General features: G+C 40.3%; 1 protein-coding gene, 1 long non-coding RNA gene and 1 pseudogene across 7 annotated transcripts in view; 2 read left to right on the top strand and 1 right to left on the bottom strand.

Annotated features, from left to right (window-relative positions):
• The window catches only part of STIM2 (stromal interaction molecule 2), a 165,303-nt gene extending 148,551 nt beyond the window's left edge, over positions 1–16,752 (bottom strand). The window contains exon 1 of one of the 2 annotated variants that reach the window (XM_050790676.1): positions 16,056–16,752. In XM_050790676.1, the coding sequence (XP_050646633.1) occupies positions 16,056–16,464 (409 nt within the window). In that variant the 5' untranslated portion in view covers positions 16,465–16,752. The remainder of the gene's footprint in view (positions 1–16,055) is intronic. The other variant, XM_050790675.1, reaches the window with a different exon arrangement.
• On the top strand, positions 2,860–3,645 carry LOC126954815 (protein PIMREG-like; annotated as a pseudogene).
• Positions 16,753–16,829: 77 nt separating the features above from the next.
• On the top strand, positions 16,830–21,623 carry LOC126954816 (uncharacterized). Of its 5 annotated transcripts, none has more exons than XR_007725727.1 (6): positions 16,830–17,076; positions 17,418–17,567; positions 18,588–18,810; positions 19,171–19,428; positions 19,686–19,937; positions 20,044–21,623. It is a non-coding gene; the product is annotated as an uncharacterized LOC126954816 (long non-coding RNA). The 5 variants fall into 5 exon arrangements; XR_007725728.1 differs by having other exon boundaries at positions 16,831–17,036; positions 18,584–18,810; XR_007725724.1 differs by having other exon boundaries at positions 16,831–17,076; positions 18,584–18,810; positions 20,044–21,620.
• The last annotated feature ends 901 nt before the right edge of the window (positions 21,624–22,524 follow it).

Raw genomic sequence — 22,524 nt, forward strand, 5'->3', positions numbered from 1 at the left:
TTAATTGTTGTCCCAAGGGAGACTAGAGAAAGCAAAGGAAAAAAGAATTATCTGAAAAGATAATGGCCAAGATTTTCCAAAATTAACAAAAGACAACCAAGATCCAAAGAGGTCAGAAAGCCCTCTTAAAATTGGTTAAGTTATAGTTACCTTAAATTAGGCAAGTCAAAGCAAAAGGTTAATACAAAACAATATAGCTTGAAATAACTAACTATTGGAAAGTACATATGTAACAGATATTGTAAAAATATTTCTATCACCGATAAAAAGATGACATTCTATTTACCATCTCCACGTGAAAAAAAAAAAACTCAAATGGTCTAAAACAGAAAAAAAAGACAGTAAGAGACAGAAAAAACCTGAGCTGTAAAGTATAATCCAATAATTAAACACATAGTTTTCTGCCAAAAGCCACTAAACCAATGAAGACACTGACTAGTACTTTGGCCAAAAAACTGTCAATTTTCAGCAAGTACATTAAATAAAAGAATTTGGTTATGAGTTACAAAAACGATTATTATATATAAATTTAGTTAAGTCCTCTAGATTATAATTCCAATTTATGAAAATTCTAATGACCCACAAATTTATCTATGGTTTCTCATTTCCACTATTGTGAGAATTTTTACATTAGAGTAACTGGAAAAGAAGGGATCTAGAGATTGATAAGAGTAACGCAAGGCAGAGCCAGTGTTAATACTTTTTAAAATGCAACCCTGAGTTAAAGGAAACCTATGTAAAGTTCACTTGGCCTTAAAAGTGTATCCCTGTGACTCAAAAGTGGGAAAGTGCTACAATCCAAAGACCTACCTAAGTGGTGGGAACAGAGCCAGGAGAGACTGTCCAACATCCTCATGTCTTAACATAAAGCCTCTAGAGGAAGAATTCTAATTTTACCAATACTCTGTTACTGAAGTGGTTTCATCCATAGTAGCGGAGAAATTAAAAGACTTCTTAAATAAGTTTACCCCAAACCTTTTCCATTTGATTCATCCAAATCAATCAACATGTCTGAGACCGTGTGGACTCCTAAGACATGTGAATCAACAATTCCAAGTAACAAAAACAAGACATCTAGCTTTTCAATGGATTGGACACTGAGCCGCTAATATGCTCCTTTGTGTACATACTATCTACTACAAGCGAACATGGGTTTTCAAACATCTCATAAGCTACAGAAGGAAATACTGAACTCTTCCTAATAATAAAAGGATGATAAATGGAAACTAACTTTTCTGAATTACTAATTCAGAACATGCAAATGATTACCATGGTACTTTCTTTTAGCAAATATAAATATTAATAAGGGCTTTTGTGGGGCTCCAGACTGTCTGAAGCCTATTTTTCCCAAAGGTCTGTTTTTCAATTTGAAATTTTCCTAGTATAAGATTTTTCAAGAACATCCCCATAATAATTAGAAAGGAATTGTCTATAAACATATCATGTCTTGCTTGGGAATTTGTATTTAAAAACAGCTCCCATTTATTTAGAAATCTTAAAGACTGACTAAATACAAAGACTTACTATCTTTTCATTCCTACAGAGTCTGTTCTCATGTTGTTACATTATAAATTAGAGGCCTGAGACTCATACCAGCCTCTTACTCCTTTACTAATCTAGAACACGAAGAAAGAAATAATCCTAATTATTAAATTAGAGGCCTGAGACTCATACCAGCCTCTTACTCTTTTACTAATCTAGAACACGAAGAAAGAAATAATCCCAATTATTAACGTATTTAGGGCTTATGATGACTCTATCATGACTACCAGCCACCTGCCTGAAAACAAACTTAAAGACTTCAAAATGTAAAACTAAATTTTTAGTACACTATAAAAGTTACCAGATAATGTTATAAACACGTTTAAACAACTCATCATAGATTATTCATATATAAGTTTAGTTACATTCAGAGGACCAGCATATGTGCATATTTCTATAAGATTTTTAAACAAATCTCATAAAAAATACTATACAGCATATGGCAAAAATAACACAAAACTAGGAGTTAATAGATCTGACTTCTAATTCTAGGTCTATTACACTAAGTTAAACTTGATTGTAAGTTAAGAATATGGATATGCTTTGTATAAAACTCAAAGAGATTTATCATTGTGATTTGTATAACTGATATTATGAGTTAAAAGATTAATAAATAAAACCAATGTGCCATTCAGTTTCAATTAGAGGAATCTGCAAACTAGTGAGTACTGGAATGCGTAGCAATCATAATGTGAAGAAGCTGCCAATTTTATTCTAAGACCACATACTGCACATAGCAAAACTACAATTGCCCAACAAACGACCACAGCATTAAAAGTAAAATTATGACAGCAGCAACTTCATTAGTTTAGTTTTCTCCTACTTCTCCGGCATCTAAAAAGTGTCTCCTGTCTAGCACATAGTAGACATTCAAACATTTATTGAATAAATATCCTCCACAACTAAGTGGCACAACATAACCTCACAGTCTATGCCTAATACTTATCAATTTTACTACTTCCAATTTCATATTAACCAGCACTTTTTAATGTTCTTAAAATCTGTGAGACTATAAATAAAATTGTAACATTTTAAATAATCCATTCTTTTATTTCCCTAAACTCGAAAAGGTATGAAATTATCCGTTAAAAGAGGAGAGTTCATAACTTAGGCCAAATGAGTAATATATTAATAACTGCTCAGTTTATGTAAATGAAGAACTGAAAGCTGATCCTATAACATGTGTCCACTAGAAGTTACTAGTCACCAATAAAGATGTGCCACAGTTCTTCCTAAAAGTACTTAACAGTACTTAGTGTCAGGTGGACGTTGGGGGTGCTGGGGCCTAATGGTTAGACAAGACTCTTGGGCAGGCAGATGGCTTCTCGGTGGCAGGCTGTAGGGGCCTCTGTGCGCTGGAGATCTCTCCAGCACCAGGAGCAGCTTGAGGACAGCAAGGAGCTGCAGCCTGTGGCCAGCCATCCAGGAGACCTCTGCCACAGCCCTGGGTTCCCTGTGCAGACAGTTCCAAAGGAGGCTGCCCCTGACAGCCGTCAACCTCAACCTCTGGGGAGACCCCTCCTGGAAACGCCTGGAAACCCCAGAGCCAGGGCAGCAGAGCCTCCAGGCTGCAGCTCGCTCAGCTAAGAGTGCCTTGGATGCCAAGTACCAGAGAATCCAAGAGTCCTGACACCAAGTGGCTAGTGGAGACTCAGGTGAAGGCCAGGAGGAGGAAGAGAGGGGCACAGAAGAGCAGCGGATCCCCGACTCACAGCCTGAGCCAGAAGAGCACCCAGCTGTCTGGAGGCGCCCCTGCCCACTCAGCCGCAGACCTCTGGGAGAAGGAGCATCACTGCCTCTCTGCCCGGATGGGTTCACGTACCCACCCACTACGGCAGTTGAGGCAGAAGTCTGCCTTCCAGAGCCCCTACTCCTTGACAGAGCCCCTCTGCTCTCCCAGCGAGTCTGACAGTGACCTAAAGCCTGTGGAGGCAGAACAGCATCTCCAGAAGCTGTCCCAAGAGCTGGACGAAGCCATTATGGCAGAAGAGAGTGGTGACATGAGCGTCTCTCTCACTGATGACAGAGGAAGTGCCCTGCAGGAAACAAGCCCTGTCTGATCACCAAAACTTCATACCCAAGGATGTCTGTGCTTCCCCATGAGCTTCCTGGACAAAGGAGTCATTAGTAACCCTGGGCCACTGCTAACAAGAGTCCCCCTGCTCTGGCCACATCTAGCCAAAATGATTTAGTTCAGAACTAACATGGTAGCAACGAGAATGGAAAAAACATTTTTTTTTTTTTTCCAGATGGAGTCTGACTCTGTCACCCAGGCTGAAGTGGAGTGCAATGGCATGATCTCAGCTCACTGTAACCTCCACCTCCAGGGTTCAAGCAAGTTTCCTGCCTCAGCCTCCTGAGTAGGTGGGATTACAGGCACCCAGCATCATGCCTGGCTAATTGCTGTATTTTTGTAGAAATGGGGTTTCACCATGTTGGCCAGGCTGGGCTGAACTCCTGACTTCAGGTGATCTGCCTGCCTCGGCCTACCAAAGTGTTGGGATTACAGGTGTGAGCCACCACACCCAGCCTGTTACCCTCTGAATTAAACCCAAACATAAGGTAATAAGGTCTATGCGGCTCTGTACCATCCAGTCCTTCCCTTTTCTATAGCCAGATCTCATCCGACATTCCCCCTCCCTCAAGATGCTGGGTCAAAACGATACTCTTTCACTTCTTCAAATAATTCCAATTCTGTCTTGCCTCAAAGTCTCTGTCCGTGTGGAATGCTATTCCCCAGTTCTTCAGACTTGGCTCTTTATTGTCCTTCAAGATGCCACCTTAAATGTGACCTTCTTAGAAGCCTTCTCTAGCCTACCTAAATTAAAAACTGCCCCCACATTATTTTCTATTTTATGTCTCTTTTGTTCCTTAATAGCATTTCTCACAACTCAAAATAGCATTTGTATTTTCTATCTTCCCAACTGAAATGCAAGCTCCATGGGAACAAAAACCTCAATCTCATTCATCTTTGTATCCCCAATACTTAACTTATCACATGCCTGTAATATACTTGGCATTCAAATATTTACTAAGTAATTTCACATTTTTAAAAAATCACTCTATGAGCCTATTATTAAATATATCAATATGCATACATATCTATAAGATTGCAAAAAACAAAATTTTGATGTTATCTTTGTTTTTTGTTTTTGATTTCTGAGACGGAGTCTCACTCTGTCACCCAGGCTGGAGTGCAGTGGCGTGATCTCGGCTCACTGCAAACTCCACCTTCTGGGTTCACAACATTCTCTTGCCTCAGCCTCCCAAGTAGCTGGGACTACAGGCACCCACCACCACGCCTGGCTAATTTTTTGTATTTTTAGTAGAGATGGGGTTTCACCGTGTTAGCCAGGATGGTCTTGATCTCCTCATCTCATGATCCACTCGACTCGGCCTCCCAAAGTGCTGGGATTACAGGCGTGAGCCACCGCGCCCGGCCCATCTTTGTTATTTTTAGCTGTTGAAGTAGATGTATTTTCTATATTTACTTTTCAGTATGTTCTAAATTTTTTATAATAAACCTTTAAACTCATACATTAAAGATTTTAAAGTCTAGCATTTCAACTGCAAAATGCTTTAAATCTTTAAATGATATAAATAAAGGTACAAAATGACTCAGGCTTATGATACAATTAATTTTTTTTAATATCATGGTGCTTCTCAATGTCACCGTCTATACTTAGCTTCATATTTCTAGAGAGTTTTAACTAATCTCGGATCATTTGTGGTCCAGTTATTTAGATCAACTAACTGCTTCAAACTATGTCTTCGTACTTTTTAAAATGCAACATAAAATATCTTAATGACACTCAATAAATCAAAGCATATTTCTACAACTATCTTATCTCTGTATCTACAGATAAAAAGAATAATGTAAGTCAATAATACCTGAATACTTACCCTTGCCAGGCTCTATTCTAAGCATACATAGAGTTATTCATTTATTCTTTGCAGCCCATTTTAGAGATAAGGAAATTTAGGCGCTAACAGACTAAATCATCTACCCAAAATTACAAAACCACTGTCAGACTGGAATTCAAACTAAGAAAATCCTGCTCTAGTCTAGAGGCTATGCCCTTCATCACACTATACAAAAGTGGAAACAGGCCAGGCATGGTGGCTCATACTCATAATCTAAGCACTTTGCAGGGCGAGGTGGGAGGATTGCCTACGCCCAGGAATTTGAGATCAGCCCTGGGCAACATACCCAGACTCTGTCTCTACCAAAAAAAAAAAAAAAAAGGTGAAAACAAACTTATGGGCCAGATAAAAGTTCAAGATATAAGATGCTATGCTTCTTAAAAATTACATTCCATCATCCTTGTATTTATGAAAACAAAGCACAAACAGCAATTACGCATTTATCGAAAAGCCGAGTCAAACTGAACAAACCGAGTCAAAGTTTAATTTTAAAAAGGACAAATTACTGGGCCTCAGATATATTCTATAGGAGTCGTATTCCAAGATTTTGGAATATTTAATAGCAAAATTTTGTTATTTACCAAAAATAAAGGAAGGAGGAACTCCTAAGGCCATTGGACAATAAAGATCTAGAATGTAAATTAATCACAACGTTTGTATCTGCTCCTTCTCCAGCCTCATTTCCTGATTCAACTCCATATATACCTTATGCTTAACATGAAGATCCTTGGCACTGGGGGATTTTTAAAGTACAAACTATTTGAGAGCAATCCTAAATTTCTGTTAGATGTACTAACTCATGGAGATAACCTCACAGGGATTCTCTAAGGATTAAATTGGATAAAACACACAAAATGCCTGGCAAAAATTTAAATCCCACATGCAAATATGGATGATGCTGCACTGCAAAAGGGCCCAGCATTGACTCTGTCATCCTGGGTATTTGGTAATTCACAATCATATTTAGCATTCTCAAATGTCAATGCCTATAATAATCGTCACTCCCCACCCAGCTTCCTCGCTTCACACCTCTGGTTTTCCACCATGCCTTTCTCCATCTGACAAACTCATACATTCTCGGCAGACACTTCTACTCTGGATATTTAAGAAAAAAAAAAAAAAGGATTCACTAACAACCTGCATCTCCACATCAAAATTAGTAACTCCATCTTTGTAATTCAGTAAAATACAGCACATAGCCTTAGGCCCTTTTACCCTTATCACAACTATCATCACCCTTTAAGTGGATATGCCTTCTAGCAGACTACAAGGTAGGGTGAGTATCTTACTGATCTTGAAATTCCAAACACCCACTGGTATCTAGCACATAGGACTCACTGAAATTTTGTGTTTGCTTGCTTGTTTTTTAATAAAGTATACTAAAGAGTGAAAAAGGAATGATACCTGAAAACATGTACATCTATTATATACCAGTTAAAATTTTTTAAACTATATTTATAATTATACTTTGTTCCAAAGAAGGGGGAAGGGGGACTTATTTTTTAATACTTCCAATAAATATTCTTATATTTGTTTATAACTTCAGTGAGGCATAATGACAAAAAGTAGATATATTTAAGACATACAATTTGATCTGATATATGCATACAGTATGAAATATTCACCACAATGAAGCAAATTCACATAATCCATCACATCACATTCTTACCTTTTTTTTTTTTTTGGTATGTTAAGAACTCTTAAGGTCTACCCTCTTCACAAATTTCAAGTACAGTATACGACACTATTAACTACAGTCATATTGTTGTACATTAGATCTCCAAACTTATTTATGTTGCATAACTGAATCTTTGTACTTGAAGTTTCAACATCTCTCCATTTACTCCTTTCCCTAGCCCCTGGTAACCACCATTCTACTCTGTTTCTGTAAGTTTGGTATTTTCAGATTCCATGCAGTATTTGTCTTTCTATGGTCTGCATTATTTCACTAAGCATAATGTCCTCCACATTCATCCATGTTGCCGCAAATGGCAGGATTTTCTTCTTTTTTAATGCTGAATAATATTTCATGGTGCATGTGCATATGTATCACATTTTCTTTATGCATTCACTGATGAACGCTTAGGTTGTTTCATATCTTGGCTGTTGTGAAAAATGCTGAAAAGAACATAGCAGTGCAGATATCTCTAACAGGTATTTTCAGTAAATGTAGCAAGGATACTAGATAAGCTACCACAGTAGTGGTCTTTTAAGAACCAAAATATTTATATACATTTTCCTATTTTTAGATTATGCAATCCAATCTCAGGCAATTTTCAGGTTTACATTTTTAAAAAAAATTTTTTAATTAGCCATCTGTGGTGCCTCACAGCCTGGGAGGCTGAGGCGGGGAGACTGATTGAGTCTAGGAGTTTGAGGCTGCAGTGAGCTGTGATCCTGTCACTGCACTCCAGCCTGGGCAACAGAGTGAGACTACATCTCTAAAAATAAATAAATAATAAATGTTTTTAAATGGTCAATTTCAGCATCTTTATATTTCCAGTTACTCATACCATAGCTGGCACAAAACAACCACTAAATATTGTTTAAAACTCTATGCACACACAGACATATTCACCAATGACTGATTTTCTCACTTTAACCTTCTATAGTTCTGTTTAGGACCCATATAACAGACCTAGAACCAAACAAACTTTTTTTTTTCCTTTTTTTTTTTTTTTTTTTTTTTTTTTTTTGAGAGAGGGTCTCACTCCGCTGCCCAGGCCAGAGTGCAGTGGCCTGATCAAGGCTTATTGCAGACTCAACTTCCCCCAGGCTCAGGTACCTGATTCTCCCATTTCAGCCTCCTGAGTAGCCAGGAATACAGGGGCACATCACCACGCCCAGCTAATTTTTTTGTATTTTTTGAGGAGATGGGGTTTCATCATGTTGCCCAGACTGGTCTCGAACTCCTGGGCTCAAGTGATCTGCCCACCTTGGCCTCGAAAAGTGCTGGGATTACAGGCATGAGCTACAGCGTACGACCCCAAACAAACACGGAATAAACATCAGAGGGTATGCAAATTCAATTCAAAAACAGCCAGGGGTACCTACAATTGCAGTTTAGCTTTTCTTTCTTAATGTGGTACCCAGAAGAAAGAAACGGCGAGGATTAACAGAGTCTGAATATGTGTGGCAAAGCAGAAATAAGAGCTAAACATAACAATGGTTCAAGGCATTGGGGAAACAGAGCAAAAATTACATATACGTCATTAATGAAAAGGTTAGAGATTTATTGCGGGACAATAGGAATAAAGAAGGGGGATTAAGATTATCTAGTTATCCAACATCAGATTTTTTAAAAAAGAATTAAAAAGACAGTAATAGAAAACACGGGCCTGTGCAACTTGCAGTGTGCTGAGTAGGAGACAAAAACTTCAAACAAGGGTTTAAAAAGACTTTTTACTTATTGAGAATATTTTAAGAAACTACAAATCACTTTGACTACCCTAGGGGGTTTTGATGAGGCTGTTTATGATAAGGCTGTTTAGTATTCTGTAATCACATAAATGAGATACTCACTTCAAGCATTTTTTTTAATTAAAATCCCAGCACTTCATTCAATAAAAGTTTTTGAGGTGTTTCAGTTCCATATAATGTCAAGTTTAGGAAGATCAAAGAGAGGCAGAGAAAGTGAAAATGACTAGAGGAAAAAAAGTTACACAGTGGCCAAGATCCATAAGCACACATAAAAACATTCATACACAAAAAGAAACACGCGGACAGATACAGGTACTTGGGCTCTGAGATGAATGTTAGTCCAAGTAAACTGCGCCTGCCAGGCTCTGTGGCTCCAATCAGCCTGTGTGTACTGGAGGGGAGTTACCACTATCTTATGAAAACACTGAATAGACATTATTAAACATTCTGCAAATGCTCCTAGCCTTAATCCTGAAATTGTTTCACTTTAAAGGATATGGCTGACAAGGCCCAGAAGAAAGGAAATTAGTCTCGGGACTGCAGCCATGATGCTTGTGCCGTATCACACCAAGGGCCAAAGGAAATAAAGCCAAAAATCAAATCAGTCACTGGCTTGGGGTTCCCTACCCCCAATTTTGACCTTTCCTAGTAATGAAGTTCTCCGAGGAGGAAATGTTCAGCTAGACTAGGGGAACAGGAGGCTGAGAACAGCGACTTAAGAGGGAACCACCCTTAAAATCAGCAACAATGAAACTAGTCAAGGAAAACAGTTACAGAAGGTAGAATTAGAAAGCGTCAAGAAAGACTGAATATCCAACATATACTAATATAGAGATCTACATGGATAAAGAAAAGAACAAACCATTTAGATTTGGCAATAGAAATCATCATCTGTAGATTAAGCTTGAAATTCACACAGGAATGAAATTTAGAAGTTAATATTGAAATAAGTAATATGCCACTAGTCTGAAATATTGTTATTCACAGCTGAGGGGTCTGGGGAGCCTTCGACTCTTGACTTCTAACATTAGTTCAATCTGGAAACACTTATCCTTTTTACACATGGAATTCTAAAAGCTTTATATAAGCATTTTATGGCAAATATATTATCTTCAGATATCAAAAGTTTTTTGGTTTTACTTATCAAACAATTGGCAAAGACATCTGCAACTGTTTTTCTGTAAACGACTTTGTAAATCATCACATACACCCAATTACATTTTTTTAAAAAACTAATCTTTATATTAAGAAATGGGCACATTTGAAATAAGATTCTCTATCACAAACAGTGTGCTTCTTCTTGGATTTATCAAGGGCTTATACTGATTTAAATCATTCTATAAACTCTGTATGTTTAATGCTAAAGATAATTTTTATTTCTTACACTTCATATAAATAGCCAGATTCCTTTCTAAGCTAAGAATATAGTCGATTTTACAAAATTTCATCTAAACATTTTCATAGCCACTACATAATTAGAATTCTCAAGCCCTCTTCTTCTAAATAGTTTCCTAACTGGCATCCTTATCTCTGTTATCTCCTCATTGCCATCCACCCAGAATTGGCTGTCTCAAACACAAAGGACATGTCACCCCCTCATCTTCAAAAACCACAATGCCTCTCACCTCCTAATGACAGGATATAGATTTGTAACTTCAAGAGTTTATTAACAAAACACTCTGAAAGTTCAAAATGCCTTTACCTCAAAAATTAAAATATATGTACATTTTCCCTAACGTGCATATTTAGAAACCTTTAGTTGTATAGCTCTCAAATAATCTAATAAAATGCATATGCCAAGAAAATGTGTATTTGTCCTGGGTGTCCCATTCTTCCCAGTATACACATGAGTACCCCAGTTTTAGATGTGCTGACATTTTGATACATGCTGAATACACTAGGGAATTGTAAAGCTCTTGATAATTTGGCCCCAACCTTCTTTCTTCTTGCATTCCCCACTACTCTACATATACCTTATACTTAACTCTAAAGAAAAGTATTTACTCCCTATTCTTGGATATGTCTCCTCCCAGAAAGCCTTTTCACTCATCTCCGTAAGAAGTCCTATCTATACATCAAGGTCCAGCTCAAATCCTGCCCTCCTCCAGGTCCTCTAACAGCCTCTTCCTTTCTCCTACACTTTGCAGCCCATTGTGGTCTAATCACAATCCATCGCATATTGTTTGTATAAGGACGCATACAACATACCTGCTAAGAATCCAAGCGCTGGAATCAGAGAAACCCTAGACAACTTCTAACTCTGCTACCTACTAGATGTGAGCTTGGGCAAGTTACTTAAGATCATCCAGTATGTTTCCTAATCTACTATATGAAGATGAAGATAGCAACAATAGAAACTGAGGACTACTTGTAGGGGAGGTAAGGAGGAGGGCTTAATGGTTGAAAAACTATTAAGTACCATGCTCAGTACCTGGCTGACAGGATCACTGGTAACTAAAATCTCAATATCATTCAAAAAACCCAGGCAATGAACCTGCCACATGAATCTAAAATAAAAGTTGGAATCAAAAATGAATCCAAAAGAAAAGTTGGAAGGAAAAAAAACAGTAGCTATCTAACAGAATTAGTCTCAGAATCAAAAACAGTGATGTATAATATAAAACGCACTTAGCACAATACTAACACATAGGAATAGTTTAATCAATGTGCCTATTATTACCTAGTCTGCGTCCAAAACAGTCAGACCTACATCTTCCTCTTTTGTTTAATTCTTTCCCACTTCTCTTTCGTGTTATTCTGCTTGTGCTTAATAATTATTTAGTTAATAAAACCTCATCAATTCAGAAGTAAATTCCTAGGTAGATCTTAACAAGGTAAGGTCCAAATTCCAGTAAATGTCAAAAAATGGCTTACTATCCATACTATTAGCAGTTAGTCTTACTATTAGCTTAGCCAATATATACATTAACTATCATATTACATAAATGCAGATCTCCGACAATCATTGTGAAAGTGTTCACACCGCAATTATCATCAATGATTAGGCCACTATCAAAAATCCTTGATATCATTACGCAAAAAGAGTCTAAATTAATCTGAAAATACTAGCATGTATCCAGCCACAAAGCAAGCCTTTGGCAAGCTAAATCATCCTGTGTCCTCCTTTAGAATGAAAGGAAGCTAAATCTTGGATCCACTTTTCCAACTGGCCCTCTGAATTCTTCCTGTGCTATGAGATTCCCAACAGAGGCCAGTTCTGCCATGGTATTCTTAAGAGTACCAAGGGATGCAATGTTTCCAGACCAATTAGATTACTACCAATTCTTAAATGTCCAGAATTGACTAGATCAAATGGATATGAACAGATTCTTTAATCCTGTAGTTAGCAACAATAATACAACTACAGCAATGACTAAAGACTGGTGAAGAAAAGCACTGGTAATGATACTAAAGGGAAAGAGAAAGAGGATACAGCAAACGATGGCTTTAGAAGTTCAGGAAGAGCAACATCACAAGAGGAACAAAGGTTTCTCACGCCATCTGAATCTACTTTGAGTCTATGGTCACAATGGAAACACTAACATGTGTAAGTTATTCATAAAATATTACTGAAAGCAACACATATATCCCACAGGCAAACCAACTACTAATTTAAAAAAATAAGGAATACAACTGATGTCATTAAAAGTTCCGTTTAACATTTTCCCAAAGACAATCATGCTAATTTGAGATATTTCCATCTAAATTAATGAAAGCTCCACAATGCAGAGGTGTTTAACAGCACTGGGTAAAGTGGCCATTCTAAATGGTATTATATGTTGAACTAAGAATGTATTAAACTTTAATTGAGATTTTAATACTTCTAAGAGACATGTTTTTATATATGTATATTTCTAATAACATGCCAAATCAGTGAAATGGTACTACAGTTAAGATAAAACCTTCATATAGGCACTAAAGAATGTTACTTTAATTCCTTCTTTAAAAGGATAGAGGCAAATATGTTCAGTTAAAATTTGTTTTTAAAAATTCTGAAACAATTAATTCCATAAGAAATAATGTAATATTTCAATTATTCGGCATTTTGTTGTTGCTGTTTCGCTTTCATAAGCTATTTCTCAGGGACCCTATCTGGATGAGATCGGTCACTCCCCACCGGGATCAATTCATCAACTCTAAATCTGTTAGGCAAAGAATTAAAAAAAAAAAAAAGGTATTGTTTTGAGTTATTAAAGTACTGCTTTAGAACACAATCACCAAGCTCTCACCTATCCCTAATTTGCTTTAAATTTCAATCACTTTCAAAGTAAGTGCTCTAAATACATAAGTGCTGTATATGTCATTTAAAACCCTTATCATACAATGTTATAAATATTGGTTCCGTCTCATCAAAAACATTTGTACAATGAATTCTGAAAAGGTAATATCTAAAAAGGAAAAGAAAATATAAACCTGTATTCATTATGACAACGTGTCTGTTTATTTGGATGATTTGTATAGTTTTGAGCAATAAGTTTATTTGAGCAAATAAACACAAGATAATTTAAAGGCAATTTATTCTTAGAGTACACTAAATCCCTAAAATAAAACACTTGAGAGGCAAACTGCAGTGAAAAAGAAAGTTTCATAGATTTTATTAGTAAAAGGCAAATTCTTATGGAGCCTCTAAAGTTAAGTATTAAAAATGCCAGTCTCGAGAGGAAAACAGAAAAGTGATTTTGGTTGTCATTTTGCAGAGCTATTAAGAATACTCACTGCTAAATCACAACTTTAATCAGAAGCCAAAGACACCAATTCTTCTCTCAGAAGGCTTTCAAAAATTTTCAATTTTCCAAATTCACGTGAGGTTTAGTTCTCTTATTACTGATGCTCTACTCCATCTCTATCCATTAACGCTGCCTAGAATATGACACCACACCACAGTATTTTGTAAATTCAGTCTATGGTTTTACTTCCTGAAGTGTACACTAATGCTAATAAATTAGGTTCTAGGCTTTGCATAACATTTACAAATAGAACCATAAAAGAAAGCACTATTCATACAATCTTAAGAATGGGAAACAACCCTATAGAGGCCATATAGTTCAAACAAATTTTCAATATTCTCTAACTTCATCACAGATTTTCAATTTACCTTTACCAAGATATGAGTGCTATTGACTGTATTTACTAAACTTATTAAAATAACAATTTAATTTGTATATTGTGTAGTTTTATGATTTAAACTTTAAGTGGAAATGTTTAACTTGTTAAAAATCAATATTCTGATGAAAGGAAAGTAAAAGAACATTAGAAATAATTCCAGGGTATTCTTCTAGCAAACTTATTTTAAAGCCCTATGGCACAACTCTTTTGTGTGATACACTGGATTTTTTTTGCAGTAAGAATCACCTTTTTCCCCCAATGCCTTAAATAAGTACAGACAAATTTAAGTCTTAAAAAGGATTGTAAATAGCTTATTAAAATAAAATTTCATCTGAGCAATTTTCTTAATGTGATCTACACAGTATAAAATATTAGCAGTCAGTAAATACTAAATTTTCTGAATTGCTTGCCTTTTTACCAATTACTTTTTGACGGAGCATTAGCCAATTACGTATTAACCAAATTTTTCTACTAGAGAAACCCAGAACCACTCTTACATCTTCTACAAACCTAAATATTTCTGCTCCTTCCCTTCCTGCATGAGGCATTAAATCTCCAAATTACAGTCTTATCAACTTTCTTAATAATCACTATTCTTCACTATTATGTTACTTGCCACATTTTTATTTGGAGAATAAATACTATTCAAGCATAAAGTTGTCTGGCCTATCTTCTCACTCAAACTATATTATGCTCCTAATGCTGATTATTTTATAATCACTTTATCCCAGTTACCCAATTGGTAGGTTTGATGTATCAAGTTCCATTTAATAGGGCTTGATATGCTTCAGGGTAAAGTTAAACATGCTGATCATTATGTTCTATACTCTACATCCTCTAAAGCCTTTAAAGTTTACCAACATCCTTCTTCTCTCTAGAATAGTAAATATCCTATCATAGAACCCAGAGAAACTGCTTGGCTTTAAAGAATACAGTTTCTGAGCACTTGTCAGAGAAGCTGTTCGTAACTTCCAGACGCCCGCTGGACTATCACTTTGGTTAAATTAATCATGGGTCATCTTGTGCCTCTTTAAACTTTTTAGTCTTACAATTATTGTAGGAAACCTACAGATCTACTTTAAAACTAAGTGAAATACAAAAAAAAAAAAATCATTATTTTAGCTCCATTACTTTTCCCAAAGAAATCATTTCAGGGTCCTTATATCATAACTTTTACTTAAACCACAACCCATCAGTTGTACATAACACCGGAAGGCTTTAAAAATGATACAATTCTGCACTTAACCTTACAAAGCACGTTTCCAAGTTCTCAATTACGAGAACGTTCTACAAAAAAGAAAAAAAAAAAAAAAGGTGCTGGTGCAGTCTATCAGAACTGTGTTGCCAGCTGCAAGCCCCGAGTATGCTGCACTTTGCAAATTTTAGGTATAATTTCTGGTTACCTGCTGCGGTTTCTGCACCCTTTGTCACCCAGTGATGCTCCCACCAGCAAACACTTTCCATCACTTAAAACGGCCTCCTTCCACCCCGCAAAAAAATGCACAGTAAACTTAGGCATTTCTGCATACAAACACGGAACTACTAATATCACTAGGTATTATGGCTCTCAAAGAATCGTCTTTAGCAGCCTCCCCTGGGACGTTGTGCTCAGCGGGGCTTTGAACCGGTGAGACTCGCTGCCAGCTGCCTTTGCAAAGGCAGCACCAGAGGTAGACTCAATACCGCAATGCTGCTGCTGACTTTTTTCCAGCAGCTTCAAAAAAAAAAAAAAAAATCAGCCCCGTCCCCTGCAGACCCTGCTGGCTCTTCTGCAGCACGAAAGAGAAACCACCGCATTGCTCAGCTTGGAATATCTGAGAGCCCGACTGAAGGGAGGGGAACCAGTGCCGTCGAGAGGCTCGGCGAGGGTGGGGTGTTGGGGTGAAAAGGGAAGATGTCCGGAGTGCAGGGAACCGCGACGGAACAGCAGCCAGGGCTCCACATCACGCCCGGCCGAGGTCGTGGAATAGCGGACGTCCGGCGGAGATGCTGGCCTCTGCACAGGATGGGGGGGGTCTCACCGCGGCCGGCTGAGCCCCGCCCGCCGCCCCCCGGCCCCTCACCTGTCGTGAGCGCTGGGCTATCGCCGGCCGCCGCGGCGGGAGAAGAGGCGGCAGTTGTGGAAGAGCCTGTCGCCCGCCGCCCGCGGAGGTGCCGGGGTACAAGCTCGCATCCGTCCGCCGCTCCGGCTACCAGCAGCCCGAGCACCAGCAACGCAGCCCAGCGCCGCCGCCGCAGCCAGCCCCAGGCTGGGCCGGGAGTCGAGGCGGGATGAGGGCGCCGAGGAGGAGCCGGGTGAAAGCGCAGTTGCGCCCCGGCTGCACGCCTCTCGCCCGCTCCTCGAAGCGCCGCCACCGCCGCCGGCGACTCCTCCGGCCGCCCCCGCCGCCTCAGTCGCGGAATCCCGCCGGGCACCAGCCTGGTCCCGTCGGCACCGGCGGCCTCCGGAGCTCTGATCCCGGCTGCGTTCATTGGTTCCGGTTATTTAAAAAAAAAAAAAAAAGTGGGGGGTAGAAAGGTACGGCGTCTTCAGGCGGTGCACGACACCCGCGCTGCTGCTGCGGCGAGACCGGGATCCGCTGCTCTGGCGCCGCCAAACACCAGCCCCAGCGACCGCGCCGCCGCCGCCGCCGCCGCCACCGCCGCCGCCGCCGCGGCGCATCCCCCCGCCCCCTCCGGCCGGCGCTGGTCGTAGTACCACGCTCCGCCGGGACGCCTCCCTCCCCTCGCACATTCGCTCGCATACCAATCCCCCGCCTCCCTCAGGCCCTCCACGGCGCAGGCGCTGCGCGGCTGTACAGCGCGTGCGCGGCACCCCAGCCCCGCCCCGGAGGCGTTCCCGGACCAACGGTAGTACGGCGGGGCGGTTACTAACGCTTTAGCGAGCTGCGAAGATAGGGGGCGGGGAAGAAGGAGGACGTGTACCCCTCCCTCATTCACTGCACCACCGCGAGGGAGAGTGGGGGGCTACAAGGGGGCGGAGAGAAGAGTCCAGACGTCCCACGTCCTGAGGGCGAGTTACAGCCTCGTGGAGGGCAGCAAAAGTAATTGCATGGGTCAGGAAAATCTCGAAGTCGGAAAACGGTAGCGTCCCCGTAATTTCAGTATAGGTGGGGCTTACAAGTGGCTGGCTATTTAGACGCGGTTAGCAAATAGGTTAGCGCTTTATTTACTTGCCAAACATTTCACAAAGCGCGTGCTATGTGTGAGTGTACCAGGCATTGTTCTAACTGCTTTGCACATTTACATGCTATAACTCCAAAATTATCGTTATCTCCATTTTACGAATGAGGAGACGAAGGCCCAGAAATTTGAACTAAGTTGTCCCCAGTGTCCCACAGCTAATTCATGGGAAATGAGCCAGATTTAGCAGCCACTGAAAGGGCCTATTTAAGAGAATTTACTCTAGCTTCTGACTCTCCTAGGTACAGATATTTACGTGAACTCATTACCTTCCCACCCCCATCCCATCCCATCGACTCTGTGCCGTATCCTGAACCGGCTGACAGAACAATGGTGCAGACTTGACTTGTGTTCGCCAACCTGGAATGAAGCAAAGTTCTTGGGCACCCAAGGTCTGCTCTCTGTTGTAAATCCTGTTCAGACCTGGTCTAATTGGTTTGGATAAAGAAAGAACCGGAATCTTTCTCATCCAAACCAGTTGCCAGCATATTTTTAAGGCCACCTCCCTTCAAATTTAAAAGGAAGTGTTGAATGTAATGTCACTATAAATTAAAATCTCTGGAAATTCACACACAAGGAGTCATTCTCTCTCCCGGAGCACAAAATTGTTTAAAATTTGCAGATAGGGTTATTAAACACGAAGATCCTTTTGCTGTTGGGTTCTGTTGGTTTGATTCTGTTTATTGGTTTGTTTGTTTGCTTTCTCAAGCCAAGAAGATACTCAAATTACATTCTCCTAAAGTATTTCTTAGGCAGCCTGGCCAAGATAACCACAAATACCGTTTATTGTAGAGGGGCAGATGCACGCTTTAGAAAAGAATCCAGGATGTCTTTGAGGCTAAGTCAATCTATCAACAATTATTTCTCAGCAGACTTCTTGTGGGCATAGTGTTCAGGTGGCAATTCTTTATAGGGCAAAACAAGGAGATTATCTTTCCCCTGATGAAAGGCACAGCGATGAAGTCACACCGGAGTGCTGAGTGCCCACCAGAGAAGATAATTCTGCTAGGGGACCAGAACAATATAAATAACAAGCTTGTTCCTGCTCTCCAGGAGGACTCATTTCATTTATTAAATGTTTACTGAGTACCTAGTATGCCAGGCAGGGTACTCAGTGGTGAGGGTTCAGCAAGAGAAACACTTGAAAAAGGCAATTAAGTCAGCAGTCAGGGCTATGAGATAAACAGCACAGTCACATGACTAAGGCATCTTACAATCTTTTTAAGGAGATAAAATTTACACCCATTCAACAATTAGAGGCTAATACAAGGTAGTAATCAGTTGCTAAATGGTGTAGTGCAAACTGTGTTATAGCAATAACAGTGTAAAAACACAACAAATTAACAAATCACAGGGGCCAGGCTTCTTTAAACAAAGATGATTTCGTATTTTTTTTCTTCTTTTAAAGATAGTGAGGGTGTTGACATTGAGAGTGTGTTGGATTGGAGTTAGAAGTGTTTATTCCTCTCACTACTGGAACCAGAAAGGAACTAAGGATCCGGCAAGCACTAAAAAGACCAAGGTCAGGCAGGCCAGGGGCCAGGAATAAACCCTCCACCGCAGATCATCTTTGCCACAGGTATATAAGTTTCCAGCTGTTAAATGACTAGCCGGAATGCACCTTGCTAAACAGAGGTGTCACTGTGCATCATAGCATAAACCCTAAGAACAGAAAGGAGAAAATTCATTTCTTTGAAAGAAAACCCCAACCCTAGAATTATAGATGCTTCTATTTGCAAGCCAAACACAAACACAAGACTCCAAATGAGGCAATCGCTTTCTCCCCATGTTTCCTTTCCCACCTCCACGCTTTTGTTTTCCCTTTCCTTCCCCTTGTTCTCACCACCGGAAAGCTTTCTCTCCTTCCCTGTCGCCAAATCCCATTCAAAATCTACCCTGAGTTCCTTTTCCTTGGCACCTACCCGACTCCTACAGCCAGCCTATACCTCTCAATGTCCAAACCTCATGATATGCTTTTTTTTTTTTTTTTAACAGAACGTCTTCACTGTCCCATTTTCCCCAAATCATGACTTCAAACACCTGATGGGCAGCACTGAGCTCTAGAATCAGGCAAACCTGAAAAAAACAGCAATTCCACCACTTTTCAGCTTTGTTACGTGCAGACCGGTTAATCTGTCCTCAGTTTCCCCACTTTTAAATTGGGGATCCAACCATGCCCGCCCCACAAGGTTGTTAGCGGCGGCGGGAGAATAAAAGAACAAGGAAAGCCCTTGCGCGGAGCCCGGCACACAGGTGCGTTGCCATCCCTCGGGGAGAACTGGTTCTGGGCGTGCATTCTAAGCGTGTTCTTGGCTTAGGACAAACGCATCGCACTTTCTATGCCAATGTTGTTTGATTGCATCTTCTTGCAAATCCCAAACTACTGGGACGCGCCCTGCACAGACGCACAGCAGGATCCCTGCACTGCCTCCTCCCCATCCCAGAGGCAAGCCTGCCCTTCCCAAGAGTCGGACTCCCTAGCTCCCTCTTCTTCCCTCGCTCCCTCACAGCCCACAGCACGCCGCCAGCTCCGACTAGGAGAGCCGGTTCCCGACCGGCGAGCGCGGCAGGGCGCCTGCGCCACCGCAGCCCTGCGCATGCCCGCTGCCTCCCGCCGGCTTCCCCCAGGTGCGCGAGTTCTCAGGCTCGTGGGTTCCGGGACGCCGCGCGCCGCTGCATGCCCGGCTTCCGGCTCCCACTATCTGGGCGGGGCGCCCGGCTGCCGCGAGATGACGTCACCGCGTGGGCGGGCGCGGCGGACTGTGAGTGGAGAGGGCGGTGGGCGTGGGGCGGGAGTAGGGGTGGAGGCGCAGAAGTGGGGAATTCCGGTGCCTGGCCCTCCCACTGATCGTCTCTTTCCCGCCTTAGACTTCCTCGCGTGGCCCTGGAATGTTGGGACTGACCCAGCAGGGTGGTCCAGTCTGTTTCGATTGCTCTTGATGGTGAAGCCCCTCGGAGAGCTGCCTTTGGTGGAAACCCTGTTAGGTACCAAGTTTTCCCACTGACCGTCCACGGACGCTAACAAGAGACTCGAGGTGCTGAGAACTTTCGAAACACCTCTCAAGTGATATAGACAATGTGATGGCTCCATTCCATCAATGAAGCCCTAGCATAAAAATGGGGTCCTCAAATTGTTTGATAAAGCGCTAGGAATAGAAGTGACACTGTGGAAGTAACTTATTAGCAAGACCCTTGCTCCCTAAACCCAATAAAGCATGAGGTAGTCCTCAAGTGGTGTAGTGATGGTGGAAAAATTTATTGCTGCTTTCTCTGGGAGCAGAGGAAGGAAGTCTTTGTAAATGTCTTGCATCCAGGGTAGGAAATCAAAAACTGTAGATTTAACTTAGCTAACATAGTTTTTTAAAAGTCACTCAACAGAAGCAAGTCAACTTTGCCTGCTAAAGCCCAGTGCAGTCAGAGGGCATGTGGGGTGAGTCGTTTATATTATTAAATAGGGTATGTTTGCTCTATACTGCTTAATTTGAGGTGTTACATGAATATTATTGATCACATGATAACTGACAGGTGCTAAAGCAGTAGGAATGTTGACATTTTCCATAAAAAGAGGACTAGAATTGTGATGGAGCTAAAGTAAAGATCATCACAATTGAAAATGGTGAGAAAATGATGGTTATCAAAAAGGTGAATAAGTGTTGATGAGGATGTGGAGAAAAGGAAACCCTGGTATACTGTTAGTGGAAATGTAAATTAGGATACCCATTTTGGAAAGTGGTATGGAGGTTTCTAAAAAACTAGGAATAGAATTATCGTATGATCCAGCAACCCCACTTCTGAGTATATATCCAAAGGAATTGAAATCAATATGTCAATGAGATATCTGCACTACCATGTTCATTTCAGCATTATTTACAATAGCCAAGATATGGAAGCAACCCAAATGTCCATCAACAGATGAATGGATAAGGAAAATAGGGTATATACACACAGTGGAATAGTATAGAGCCTTAAAAAAGAAGGAAATTCTTCATTCACTGCAACATAGATGGAACTGGAGGACATTGTGCTAAGTGAAATAAGCCAGGCACAGAACGACAAATACTGTATGACCCCACATGTGTGGAATCTAAAAACAAAGTTCATCTCATAGAAACAGTATAAAGATGATTACCAGAGGCTGGTAAATGGGAATCGGGGGAGGGACTGGGGAAAGGGAAGATGCTGACCAAAAGGTACAAGGTTACTGTTGGACTGGAGGACTATGTTTTAGTGACCTATTGTACTTCACAGTAACCACAGTTAACAATATCTATTTCAAAATTGCTAAAAAGATAGATTTTTAACATTCTCACTACAAAAAAGGTTAAGTCGGTGAGATAATAGATATGTTAGCTCAGTTGAATTGTTCTACAGTGTACATACAGCTCAAAACATTGTACCCCATAAATATACACAATTAATATTTGTCAATTAAAAATTCATTTTAAAAATACAGTGTCTGTGAGTTGTGAGGCAGGAAGCTGCCAGTGGGTTCCCTACAGCACTTTAAGAGATTATCTAAAAAAGAATTACCTACTTTCAGTCTTAAAGTATACAAAACACCTACTTTAGAAAAAGATGCAACGCAACAAATATCAGCAAGAAGAAAAGTGGGCCTGTTTAAAAGCTTCAAAGGGCTGCCTACCTCCCTCTGCTTTTGTGGAAAATCCATCCAGGGACTGGAAATTTAAACTCCTTAAGTTTGAATGTATTAAAAAAAAAATGGCCATAAGTACAGCCATCTGAAGCCTAAACCCTTCATAAGGTGAAGAACTCCTGTATTTTTGTTCCAGTAAAACCAGGTCCTTATGCTAATACCTAGATAGAGGGTTGTTGTAAAGTAAAAATGATTGTAAAGGTGCCTGGTGCATAGTTAGCTATTATTATTTAAACCCTTAAGGGTATGAAAAACGAGAGTTCATTTTGAGTTGAATTTTGCAAAAAAGGAAAGTAGAAAAAAAGGACACTTGAACAATCTACAAGAGCACATACAACAAAGGTACACACACAGAAATCTTTACAGGGCCAATCTTTAGGCACTTTACATGCCTAAAGTGACATTCGAAGGTTCTCCAGAAAACAGACCTGATGCAAAGGCTCATATAACAATTCCTTAGGGAGTAGGATTTCCTTCAACAATTCCTTCAACCCCGGGGAAGCAAAAGTGAGGAGAAGACATGAGCCACGCACAGAAGGAGGCAGAAAAATATCAAGGCGATACACCACTGAGCTGGCTGCTCAGTCTCTCACAATGTCTCCATAGTGGAGACCACTCTGTTTTGGAACAGTGTGAGAAGAAGGGAGAAAAATGGAACTTTTGGCTCCCATCAGTCAAAGGTTTCTGCAGGAGGT

This window comes from Macaca thibetana, chromosome 5 (genome assembly GCF_024542745.1).
Source record: "Macaca thibetana thibetana isolate TM-01 chromosome 5, ASM2454274v1, whole genome shotgun sequence".
In the NCBI taxonomy this organism is placed as follows: domain Eukaryota; kingdom Metazoa; phylum Chordata; class Mammalia; order Primates; family Cercopithecidae; genus Macaca; species Macaca thibetana.